General features: G+C 38.3%; 1 protein-coding gene across 1 annotated transcript in view; it reads right to left on the reverse strand.

Moving 5' to 3' along the window:
* Positions 1-730: 730 nt before the first annotated feature.
* LOC104490711 (GREB1-like protein) overlaps positions 731-12,278 on the reverse strand; it is a gene marked incomplete at its 3' end in the record, with an annotated part of 36,369 nt that continues 24,821 nt past the window's right edge. Inside the window, exons 11-17 of the mRNA XM_010133039.1 lie at positions 10,909-11,235; positions 9,918-10,046; positions 9,245-9,379; positions 5,628-5,825; positions 3,762-3,942; positions 2,288-2,480; positions 731-864 (exon numbers count right to left, since the gene is read on the reverse strand). Coding sequence (XP_010131341.1) covers positions 731-864; positions 2,288-2,480; positions 3,762-3,942; positions 5,628-5,825; positions 9,245-9,379; positions 9,918-10,046; positions 10,909-11,235 — 1,297 coding nt within the window. The remainder of the gene's footprint in view (positions 865-2,287; positions 2,481-3,761; positions 3,943-5,627; positions 5,826-9,244; positions 9,380-9,917; positions 10,047-10,908; positions 11,236-12,278) is intronic.

Below are 12,278 nucleotides of genomic sequence, written 5' to 3' on the forward strand. Positions count from 1 at the left end.
TCTTCACCAAGCTGGCCAGACTGCTGCCAAATACTGTATTTTACTTCAAAAATACAGATACATTTACAATTATTACATTGACCTAAATAAAATAGGAAGAACAGTACTGAAGACAGAACTATCCTGTTCTAGTAAATAAAAAAATACTAGGAAAGCTATATCTTGAACTGGTATAAGGGATCTACCCTGCTGATATACTGAATAGATTACGTCCACATTGATGGAAATGACAGCATTCCCTTTGATGAATGTGCGCATTTAGTTATATCATGGATACATGCTATAAAATTAGCTTGTTCAGGCAGCTACAGGGTACTAAAGCTGCTCTCAGGCTCTGAGCTGCAGGAACCAAAACTATAGCTAACTATAGCTATGAAATAACATAGTTATTTGTTCATAGTTATAATGAAATAACAAAAGGGATGGTTTTGAAATTATGTCACTCACCTGGGCCACCACTGACAAGACTGTCAAAAGAAGAGAACAGCACAGCTGAGCCTGGACTGCTGCTGAATGGGCCTAATCTTTTCTGTAAACAAATGAAGGATATCCCCTCCTTCTTCAACAGCACAAAATTTGTTACAAAAATAAAAACTGCATATCCTTCACAGATTCAAAGACCAACAAAGGTCATCATGTCTTTACCCACCTTGTGATGGGGCTCATAAATGTATTTGCATCCTTAAGATCCCAGTTAAGCAGAATCCCAAGCTCCCATGTTATTATTTACCTTTCTAAAAGCGTGTTGACCATTTTTTCGAAAGTTTCATCACATCTTAGAAGGGGACTTGTGACTCCCCATTGGAGGGATTTGCTGTATTCATTCAAACCAAAGTACAGCTTGTCTTCACTTGCTGCATCATCCTGTTCCACAGAGATAGCAAAAACGTAAGGAAAACTGGAAGTAATTATAATTTCTTTTGTAATTAAAAAAAAGAAAGTATTTCCCAAAGCAAAGTAGCATTTCTTTTCATTCATTCTCCTTGAGTAATGCTATTTGGTTGTTTCAAAGAACACAGTAGAATTCACACTGTTTCTCACTTAACTTATTATTTGTCTACACCTAGGAAAGACAGACATAGGTCCTTGGAAATTTTTCAATATATCTCCTATCTGTGATTGAAGGGGGTCTCTAGAATCCTGCTAATTATTTTCTGACTCCCTATCTCTGACTTTATACCTACTGTTATCTTATTTCTATTTAAAGTAAAACCTGAAAAATAAAAGTAAAGTAAAACCTGAAGAAAGGATTACTAATTTCCAAAGTTCTTCTTGATTGTCAACTAATAATTTCTTTGCTGGAATGTAATCTGCAGACAGCAATCAGAAAGGATTGAAATCAGAAAGGAGAATATTTGCCACTTCAGATTCTATGAGGCCTTAGATGGAAGCACAGCATGGTCTCCAGTGCATTTACGTCACTAGTAATGTAATGAATCACATACATTCTCCCCCTTTTTTGTGGGTTATTCTTTAAATCAGAAGACTAAAAGTTTATTTTTTTACTTTTGGGAACAAAATTTTCTAGACTATTTTACAGAAGGTCACCACACTGGCTTATGTTAACAATCAACCAAAAAGCAAACTTTGAATAGTAATGACTATTGAGTCATTGACTATGAGTAATGACTCATTTCCACTATTCTGTTAGAGTATTTTTTACAGCTTCCACTTTAAGACACTTTACAGACACCAATGGCGCATTCAACTCAGTAAAGTCAAACCTGACATAAATATACCAAATAGAGAATAGAAGAAAAGGGTATTTTAGAAGCAGGTTTAGCCAAAACATTCTCAGAATCAGCTGGCTGAAATGGTAAAAAAAAGCTAATGGTGCGAAATACCAAACAGACCTTTCCCATCTCTTCTCTGCACAAAGATGGCACCCACTATACCATAACTTATTAACCCGGCAACTTTTATTGGTACCAGAGATGTAATGAACAGATTTCACAAGCTATGCGAAATATAACTTACAGTCAAAAGTCAGACTGCTTGAAAATGGGAAGCCAGCTGCAGAGCTTTGTGACATATCTATATAGTTTTGTCTGGCCAGAGAGCAGAAAGTACTTTCTCAAACTGCATGACTGAACTAAGAGAAATGTGCTGTTCCTGAGCCTAAATACCAATGCTACTTCCACCATCAACATCCCAGGGCTATGTATCTGAAGCCTAAGAGAACAAACTCCAGCAGAGAAAGAGTTCTATTCCAACAATTTTCTTTAATACACACTTGCTGGATGAAGTCCACGCTAAAATTCAGTTAAATTAACAACTGAACACTTACCACAGTGTCAAACTGTATCCAATGTACCTCATTGCTAGAGCTGATCCTGGACTGCTGCGTTTGCAAGGCATAAGGAAAAGAGCTGACCTGAAGAACAAGGAGGTTGAATGCTTCAAGAACCTCCCTGCAATTAATAACTCGATCAGCCAGACCATGACTAGGCTCACCATGTGACAAGGAACTTGAAATGGCACTGCAGAAATAAGAATGCAAAGAATTGCCTTACTGACATCCTGAGATTCAAGGGATTACTCTCTTTCTGCAGAAAAATTCCCAAATGATCATGGTACTGGGAAACACAGTTCGAAAATCTTTCTGGAAGGGTGAAACACGTAAAAAAACATTTGAGAGTTGTATGTGGCAACAGAGGGGAAAAAAAATGAAACAAAGAACCAAAATCTGCTGACAGTGACAAAGTAAATTGGTTGCCAATTTAAAAGAGCACTGGATGGAGGAAACTAAAAATAAATCAAAAACCGATGAAATCCCTCTTACTGAGAAACACTTGCAGGAGCTGTGGAGTTAGGATATATTAACAATTTCACAAAATCCAGTGGATTTTCCAGACTGAAACAACATATTTCTAAAAGAGAGAGAAACCTGATAGTCCCCTGCTGTCCTGATTTTCAGCTCCTTGATTATCTTTGCCTCCAGGATATTGAGGAATTAAATTAAATTAAAAAAAAACGTACAGCAAAGACAGTAACAAAAATGTGATGGTGGGGATAATGAAGGAAGAGTATCTCTTTCATCTATTTTCACTGTCCTTCAACAGAAGTATTTTTTTTATTATAACTCTGATATTCAAATGAATCCCACAGCCTTACACAGCATATCTAAATCGCATTAAGATTTTTCTCCTCAGTTTACTCATGGAACAAGAGCATAATAATTAGCTTTAGTTATTTGTTTCTTTTTCCATAGCAAAGTTGTGATTTAGTGTGAAGAAATGTTTCTACACATATGTCTATGTGGTGGTGTGTTCAGATCTAACACTGGCCAGATCCAACACAGCTGGTATTTAAATCCTTTTCTTACAGTAGCTAGGGCATTTTTCAGATGATGCAAACAGTTAAATGTTTGTATGCCTTCTTATATTAAAAACAACACCATCATCAAGGCTAAAAACCTGAATTAAAGCATGAATGGCTTGTGAACATGAATAGAGAAAAAGAGGTGGAATAGGAAAAATACAAGAGGAACAAAGAAAGTTGCAAAAAGCAGACTTCTTTCCCAGACTTCAGTACCATAGCACTTATCCCTACAAACAGTCTTGGTAGGGATCCAAAAACCTGAAACTAGTCTCACCTATCTTCAACTGAATCAGAATTAGTTAACAAATATCATGGGCAAGCAAAAAAGATGACTGCTGATTTTGAGGCACAAAATGCTTTAGGTCTAGAGAAAGCCTTTTGAAAAACCTAACTGAAAGACACTGGAAGAGGATGGTTTTCCTGTAGACTGAAGCAACTACCTTGTTAAATCCACATGGGCATTATCATGAACCAGCACAAAAAGTGTATAGGGATTCTGCTTCACTCGTCTCATGAAGACTTCAAATTTTGTTTGAATCTCATTGTCTAGCCGAACCACGTATTTCTCAGCTTTCTGATATGCCATTCCATTGTCTTCTAGGCCCAAGTCCACAAGGACACCTGTCAGAAAGAAGAACACAACACAAACCCTTTCCTTTGAAAGCATCCAAAAATAAAGTGTCAGCAGTAGGTTGCCACTTGTCCACCAATATCACTACTTTGCAAAATCACGGATACACCCTAGTATGAAGATGAAGATGATTATCCAAATACATTTGCTCTCACAATGGGGATAGAAATGTGCTTTTTGGCTTCTGATTTCCTCCCAAAATGCTTGAAGACCTTTCAAAGACTTCTCACACTACCAAAAAGGAAAAAAATTCCAGATCAGTGCTCCTTTGGCTATGCTCCATGATCCTAGGTCAAACTTGCCCACATTTAGGTAGTATATTAACTCTGCTTGTGTCAGAGAGTTATCCTGACCTTTTCTTTGCAAAAAATTAATAAATTTATAAAAACCTCACTCTCACTTAAATATCACATATTTTTTCATACCCTGCTTCAATGTTACTGTTAATACAACTACTCTCTAAGTCTTTGTAATGACAGATTGGCATCATATTCATAAAGTAGGCATGATGCATATGGCTTTGGAAGAAGTAGCAGTAAATGATTGTGAGATATGGATCAACCTCTGTATTTGCCAGGGTCTTAATGATTTTAAAATAAGTTTTTAAAAAATAAAACCCATTCATCTAAAAAAATAAAATAAATATGATAAAAGATATCAGGAAACCTTTGGTTTAGAGTATCAGCAAATTAAGTAAATAAAATGTCTGAACAAAGGAATGGAACAAAAAACCCCACAGAACCTTGTTAGAAAGGAAAAGAAGCGCGTACTTCAAGTAACTATTTTATTCTTTTTGTTTTACTAGTAAACAGTACAAAGAAGAGGGAAAATAAATACACAGATGGACGACAATATTAAGCAGTGTAAGGGCATGTCTGAACAATCAAGAAGTGGGTGACTGTTTAGTTCAGAGTAGAAAATAAGAGGGAAAAAATGCCACCCAAACCCACTCACAGATGCATTACACCAAAGCTCATATTCATGTCTTTCAAATGCTAATACAAGGGATTATTAGATAAAGCCAAAGGCAGAAATAAAAAAATGTTCAGCTGATAAAAAAAGATTCTAAATACACAACTATCCTAAGGACTTAACTACTTCCAGAGATAAAGAGCTAAAAAAGACCAAACACCTATACAGACAGTCCTTAGTTCTATTAGTCATTTTCTCCAAGGAGATACTCTTGGGCTTTTCTGGATACGTGTCAGTCACTAACAGAATGGGTAGCAGAGGTCGTTCTCAAGGGAGGCACATTCCCTAACCTGTCCACTAAAGCTTGCTTGTTCTTGAAACATTTTGTTCCAGCCATGGTCATAGAATCCCAGACAAGAAAACTTACCATCTGAATCAGCATGGCAATTATTGTGTGCCAACACGCATGTAGGACTCAGGCATTTCTCTAGCTAATAAAAAAGCCCTCTCTTGATGGCTGAATGCTTCCCTAGGTCACACATTTTTCAGACCTGCATGAATATGGCAATTTCCTTTGACACTTACATGGCACAGCTTGGGCCCAGTTTCTGAAAATAATAGAATTCACCGATGATACCAACTAATAGAGCTAATACCGGACATGCAAAATACGTGTTGGAGCAACTAACTTCTCCACTTACAGCAGACAGTATTTAATAACATCACACACTTTGGTTTCTTTTTTCCCTCCCCTTCCTTTTACCTGATTGGCGAATCCGTTGAAGTGTCTGCTGCACCAGGACTTCTGAACGGGGAACTATAACGATGAAGTCTACTTTGCTGAAGTGGCCCAGATCCAGGCTCTGATTGCCACTGTCTGCTATAGCACAAACCTGGGACAAGAGCTTTCTGGCAACTATAAGCTGTGGCTGGTAAATTTGGAAGGTATCGACATCCAAATCTAGAGTGTGTTTGTTTGAAAAAGAAAACAAAACACAAGAAACATATTTACTTTCCCACCCCCGAAATGAACATGACCCTCCAAATAGCCTACCCTCTATTATTAGGACAAAAGAAAAAAAGAAAAAAATCAATCACCAGAATAAATCCCAACACTCTGAAGAGGTGATTTCAGATCACAAATATCAGCTTCCTATTTTTGATCAAAATATGATTACATGTCATACTTCAAGTACAGCAAAGCCCATTTTTAAAATGCCTTTAGTATTCTAAGAATCTTTCACAGTGCAACCTAAGGAAGACTCAATGCCAACATAGAGAAATGCATTTTTTTAAATGAACTAACATATACAAAATATGTATGCATCTCTCTCTATAAATATATATAAAATATGTCTGAGTGTGTTCATATATACATATACACAACACAGCTCTAGTTTCCTCCTGAAACTTGTAGTTTTTCAGGAGCATCTCTCCATCACTCCTGTGGGGAGAACCAGCCACAGGGGTTGAAGATGCTGGGTGCTGAGGCTGCTGTGCTCAGAGCATGATGGTATGAGAGCCAGAACACCTATTAATCAAAGGAAACTGAGCCTGCCTTGATGATCTTGCCAAAAGACTCTAACAGAACAGCAGGTCAGTCAGGAGTTTATTTGTACATCAGTTCTACTCTGAAGCACTGAGTCACACTCTAAGTCAGCATTGAGATAGCCGTATGTCTATATACTGACTGATAGCAAATACTGAAAGCAACTCTGTGGAGAAGGACTGGAGGATACTGGTAGATGAAAAGATGGGCATGACCTGACAATATGCACTCACAGCCCAGAATGCCAACTGTATCCTGGGCTGCATCAAAAGCAGCGTGGCCAGCAGGTTGAGGGAGATGATTCTGCCCCTCTGCTCTGCTCTGGTGAGACTCCACCTGGAGAGCTGTGTCCAGCTCTGGAGCTCTCAGCACAGGAATGACATGAACCTGTTGGAGCGAGTCCAGAGGAGACCACAAAACCAGTCAGAGAGATGGAACCCCTCTGCTGTGAGGACAGGCTGAGAGAATCGAGGTTGTTCAGCTGGGAGAAGAGAAGGCTTTGGGGAGACCTTATGGCAGTGTCTCAGTACTTAAAGGGGGCCAAGATGGGGAGAAACATTTTAGCAGGGCCTGTTGCAACAGGACAAGGTGTGATGGTTTTAAACTAAAAGCGGGGAAATTTAGACTAGATAGAAGGAAGAAATTCTTCACTGCGAGGATGGTGAAACACCAGCACAGGTTGCCCAGAGAGGTTGTGGAGTCTCCATCCTTGGAGATACTCAAAAGCCATCTGTATGTCATCCTGGGCAGCCTGCTCCAGGTGATCCTGCTTGAGCAGTGGGGATGGACAAGGTGACTTCCAGAGATTCTGGCCAACCCCAACAATTCTGTGAGATTATTAAAATAGATAACTAAACTAAAAGCGGGGAAATTTAGACTAGATAGAAGGAAGAATTTCTTCACTGCGAGGATGGCGAAACACCAGCACAGGTTGCCCAGAGAGGTGGCATCTACCACCATCCCTGGAAACATTCAAGGCTGGGTTGGATGGGGCTCCGAGCAACCTGATCTAGCTGAAGATGACCCTGCTTGTTGCAGGAGGTTAGACTAGATGACCTTTCAAGGTCCCTTCCAACACAAACTGTTCTATTGATTCTATGATATGCTGCAAAGGGAAGATGGGTAATACACCTAGGCAATAAACCTCAATTATTGGTGGGGGGCATTTATTTGTTTGCAGGTTTCTTAATTTTTAACAAAATTTTAGTCTCAGATTTATTTGATCTTAATGAAGAGAACTGTGGGACTGGGGTTTTGCTTTCTATAGGCACATACCAGAGCATTCACGTTTTCTTCAATAAAAACATGTTCCTATATTTCATTACCTCCAGTGAAAAATTCTGTGCCCAACAATGCATGTTTCAGTAGTCCCTGAGGATTTTCAACTTGCAGATTACCAAATTACATCCTATAATGCCTTTATATTCTTTGTTTATGTCAATTTTTTCTACTAGAAATTAAATTCTGATTAATGGATTGCTTATCAAAAAAATAACCTAGGGCAAATTTCTTAAAAAAAAAAAAGAGGGAAAGAATTCTGAAACTACAGCAAATTTAATGCACAAGAACTACAGGGGTTTTTTTAAGTAATATGCCACTTTATAAAATCATGCCATTTACATCAAAATTGGAAGGGACTGGGGAAGAAAACCTGTAAGTTAGTTCTATTCAGACACGTGTGTTTTGTGTGTGTGGCTTATCTCCTGCTCAGACCTGCCTCGGTGTTCATTTCAGTAGATCTGTTATGGGAGAAATGTCTATCTCACTGCCTAGGAGACCTCTCCTTTTTTTTTTATTCAGGCAGATTCCCAGTAGCTTTGATCATTGTACAGCCATATTTTAAAGATAAAACTAGCTCAGAATAATTGTTTGAGAAAACATGAAGGTTTAAAAAAAACACAGCTGCACATCATTACATAGTAAGAATAAAAAGTAAGAGAATCAAAAGATCCTTCTCCCTTCAAAATAATCCTGCAAGGAAGATCAAGGCTTGGCCTTCTGGGAGAGCCAGAACAAAGTACCTCACATCCTTTGTGACTGGATTTCCCAATCTATGTGAAGACTATAAACCACCTTGCTTTCATTCAGATCTAACACTGAGCTGATCAATTCAAGCTAACTAAGGTACCTTTCTTTCATACGAAAAAAGCTTTACTGGTGGTTAAATATGCTTTGATACCAGACCTAAAAGAATCTCAGTGATAATTAGCATGATAATTAGCAACGATAATTAACATTTTTAGACAGGCAATCCTATCTCATCTTTTGCACCGAAGTATCTCATCACATTACACTGAATAAGACACATCTCAAATAAGCGAATTACAGATTACACTAGTCTAGTACTTTCAGTACAAGATCTTAAAAGGCTTTCCCTAAAAGTTTAAGCTTCAGAGTACAAGTCTATAGTACATATTATTACCCTTTTACATGTGGAAAATGAGGAATATCAAAAGTTAAGAAACAGGAGGACACCTGGGGAGATCAGACTGAGAACACAGTTCGCCTCTGCCTTGAGCCAAAGGCTATATTCCTTTTCTAGGTGCAAAAGGGTGCTAACATTACAGAGCAACATCTTCTCTACTCTGCCTAGTGCATAACAGAAGATCACACATTTTACCTTAGTTACTATAAAACATAGGGGAAAAGAATTGCTGAAGGTTACTACAGATATTTTCTATATTAAACATTGTTGTATTGCTACATTCAGCTGTCAGTATTAATACATGAAGGCTAGCACACTGACTGCAGCTGCTCTTCTAAGGCACCTGCATTTTGACATTTAACAAACTACTCACTTATTTCACATCTTGCACAAAAAAAAAAATTACCTGTTTCTTGCGTAGAAACCATGGCAATTGCCTCCTGAGATGATACACACTCACTAGCATCTCCATTAAAAGGAATAATGACACTTTCCCCTCGCTGCTGCAGCATTTTCTCCAGCAGTTTGTCCAAATCATCACCTAAATAAGAATTAGCAACACCAAATTATCTGGCAGCTCTTTCAGAAAAAATTATGTAGAACATTACATACACACACATTGTCACATAGCTGATATCAAGTCTGTGAAGAGGCAGGGGACTGGAGATACAGGGAAGAGAAGGAGGGAGACTATTTTTCTCATTTATTTAATGATCTGCTAGTTAAACGAATTCCAAAATAAGACACAACAGTTGAATAATTTCAGCTCTGTACCTTTACAGCTGGTGGTGATATCTGATGATTACACACTAAAAGGACAAACAAGAAAAGACTCATGCACTTACGGATGCCCTGCCATCACAGTCAGGAATACGAACCATGTTAAAAATATTTTGCCACAGGACGAGTCACTTGAAGGAGACAAGCTCTCCTTTATACACAGTGAATGGAAAAAAGAATGCCTTCGGTGGAGAGGGCAGACCCGTATTCATGTGCGCTTTAACTGTTGAACAGGAGACACATGAACCCTAAAGAAATTACTGTCTTGGCTAGAACTTATATTTCTTAGGACCACTCACCTAAAGATGTATTTTTGAAATGCGATGCCAGGAAACTAACTTTCCCTGTGATGAGCTCATAACTGATCTCTTTTAAAAATTCACTGGTAGTAAGCATGCTTTCTGCAAGTGCCCTAGATTGATATTGACCTGGAGAAGAAGGTGAAAAAAGTGAGAGCAATTTTTAATACAGTGCACTATCAACACAACCTTTTCATCCTAGAAGTGTGGGACACACTGGTCTTCAGTCATGGATTTCCATTGCCTTTACCTAGTAGGCTGGGAAAGGAGTCTCAAGTCTATTTTGCTAGCAACAGGAGAATTAGTTTGGTTAGCACGTCTTTTACAGTCTGTTGCCCATAGTCTTGCACACCTGGCTGACAAGTTACACGCAAAACAAGTATGTGTACCTTAGATGGAATAGAGGCTTCTAAGTAAATATGAAAAAGTAATTGTCCCTAGTGTGAAAAAAAGTTTTAAAATTACATGACTGATTTCACTGCCTACAAGGGAAGGATGACTAGTCAAAATTCACCTCCATCCAGACACACTCATGCACACACATAGTCAGTTGCCAATGTGGAATTCAAATACAAACAGGGTAAAAAGGATAAAAAACATATTCTGTTTTACAGTGGTCTGCAGAAGACTGCGGTCAATCCAACACTGCCATGTGAAATAGCACAGCTGTTAACATAACAGAGAAAGACAAACAATTTTGTCACTGGGGCACTTCCAGATGTAAGGTAACCACACCAACAATAAAGGCTCAGCCCTCTCAAGGAGTAGTAATGACTAGCAAACAGCTATTTTTCTAGATCCTTATGGGCATGAGGAATACTTGGAGTGCTCCAAACCTTGATGGAGGAATAGTAAACTGTGACATTGCAGTGTCACAGTACAAAGGAGAATAAAAAGAACAAAAGAGATTTAAAAAGCCAGAACAATGACTCAAAAATATTAATTCAGCAAAATTGCATTGGTTTTCGAGGCTTACTGCAAATATACTCACCTAGGACTACTACGCAGAATTCATTTCCTCTTATCTTTGATGCACAAATGGCAACTACATAATCTGGTAGCTTTTGCTGATGTTTCATTTCATTGAGAGACCTCAAGGTCTCTGAGATGCCCTCTGCCAGCGAATTCTGGGTAACAACCACATGCACAAGGTCCCGGGACACACTAGCAATTAACCTAGCAAGCCAAGGGAGTTGACCTGGTGACACAGAGATACACTGTGCGCTCATTTGCAAGGATTGCTCTCTCAAAGTGAACTCCTGCATAGCTTTCAACATGATCTGCTCAAATTCTTCCCTCAGGGGTATCTGGTCAGGACCTACAGTGAAAACAAACAAAAGAAGAATAGTATCTCATATCAAAATGTTATTGAACAAGGAATAATCACACGTCTATCTTGGTCTGACCAAGCTCGTTCACTATATTTTTTACATTTCCAACACCCACTCACTACTCAGTGGGTATCTACCCACATCGCTTATTGTTGGTTTTCCATATCAGAAGCCTCTCTCTAACCATCTCCTTTTTTTTTCTTTTTTCTTTTTTTTTAAACAGTGAGGTATTCCATCTCACTCCTAGCTTTTCTACCTTCAGAAACTGGTGGGACAAACAACGGAATGGGAACAGAATCAGGTAGCCTCCATATTATTTTACAGCAGGAAACCCAAATGCTTATCCTCACAGCCCAACTGCAGCCATGCAGTATGACAAAGCCTGTCATACTGCATGACTTTTTCTCGTCATGCACACTAGTAAACTAAGCATGGATGTAAATAATACATTTAATCTTTTGTTTTGCTTTAGTTGAATTACATTAATTCAGCAAATCTTCAAACTTCTAACATAAAGAAATATATGGAACTTTACATCTATATTCTCCAGACTTTGCAAGCTGTACTGGGAACTTGAATTGAAAAATAGAAATACAAGCTATCCTGTCTTAGCATTAGTTACACCACTAAGATTTGTCTCATCAAAATACTCAGGAACTGATAAAAATATTCATGAATGCAGAGTAAAAATTAACCATAGCTTAAATTGCCAAGATCTCATGTCAGTGCCAAAGGAGAGAGCTTTACACTTCAGCAGCTTGTTTTTCTATGACAGAAATGGGGGCTTAAATACCAGAGATACATGAAATGCTGGGTTTGGTTTTATGTTTTCTTTCAGAGCCAAGGACAAGCAAAAAGAGCTGTGAAAAAAAGTGAACAGAAAGGTTGTGTAAGAAGGAGATCAGGGAAATAACCTATAGTCCAGAAGTTATTGGCTGTTGTCATTTTGCCTTTTTGAGAAGTAACATATGGAGAGTGTCATTATCCAATTACCATAGATTGGTACCTCAGCTATAAACTTATAATGGCA

Source organism: Buceros rhinoceros, unplaced genomic scaffold (genome assembly GCF_000710305.1).
Source record: "Buceros rhinoceros silvestris isolate BGI_N320 unplaced genomic scaffold, ASM71030v1 scaffold29263, whole genome shotgun sequence".
NCBI classification, from domain to species: domain Eukaryota; kingdom Metazoa; phylum Chordata; class Aves; order Bucerotiformes; family Bucerotidae; genus Buceros; species Buceros rhinoceros.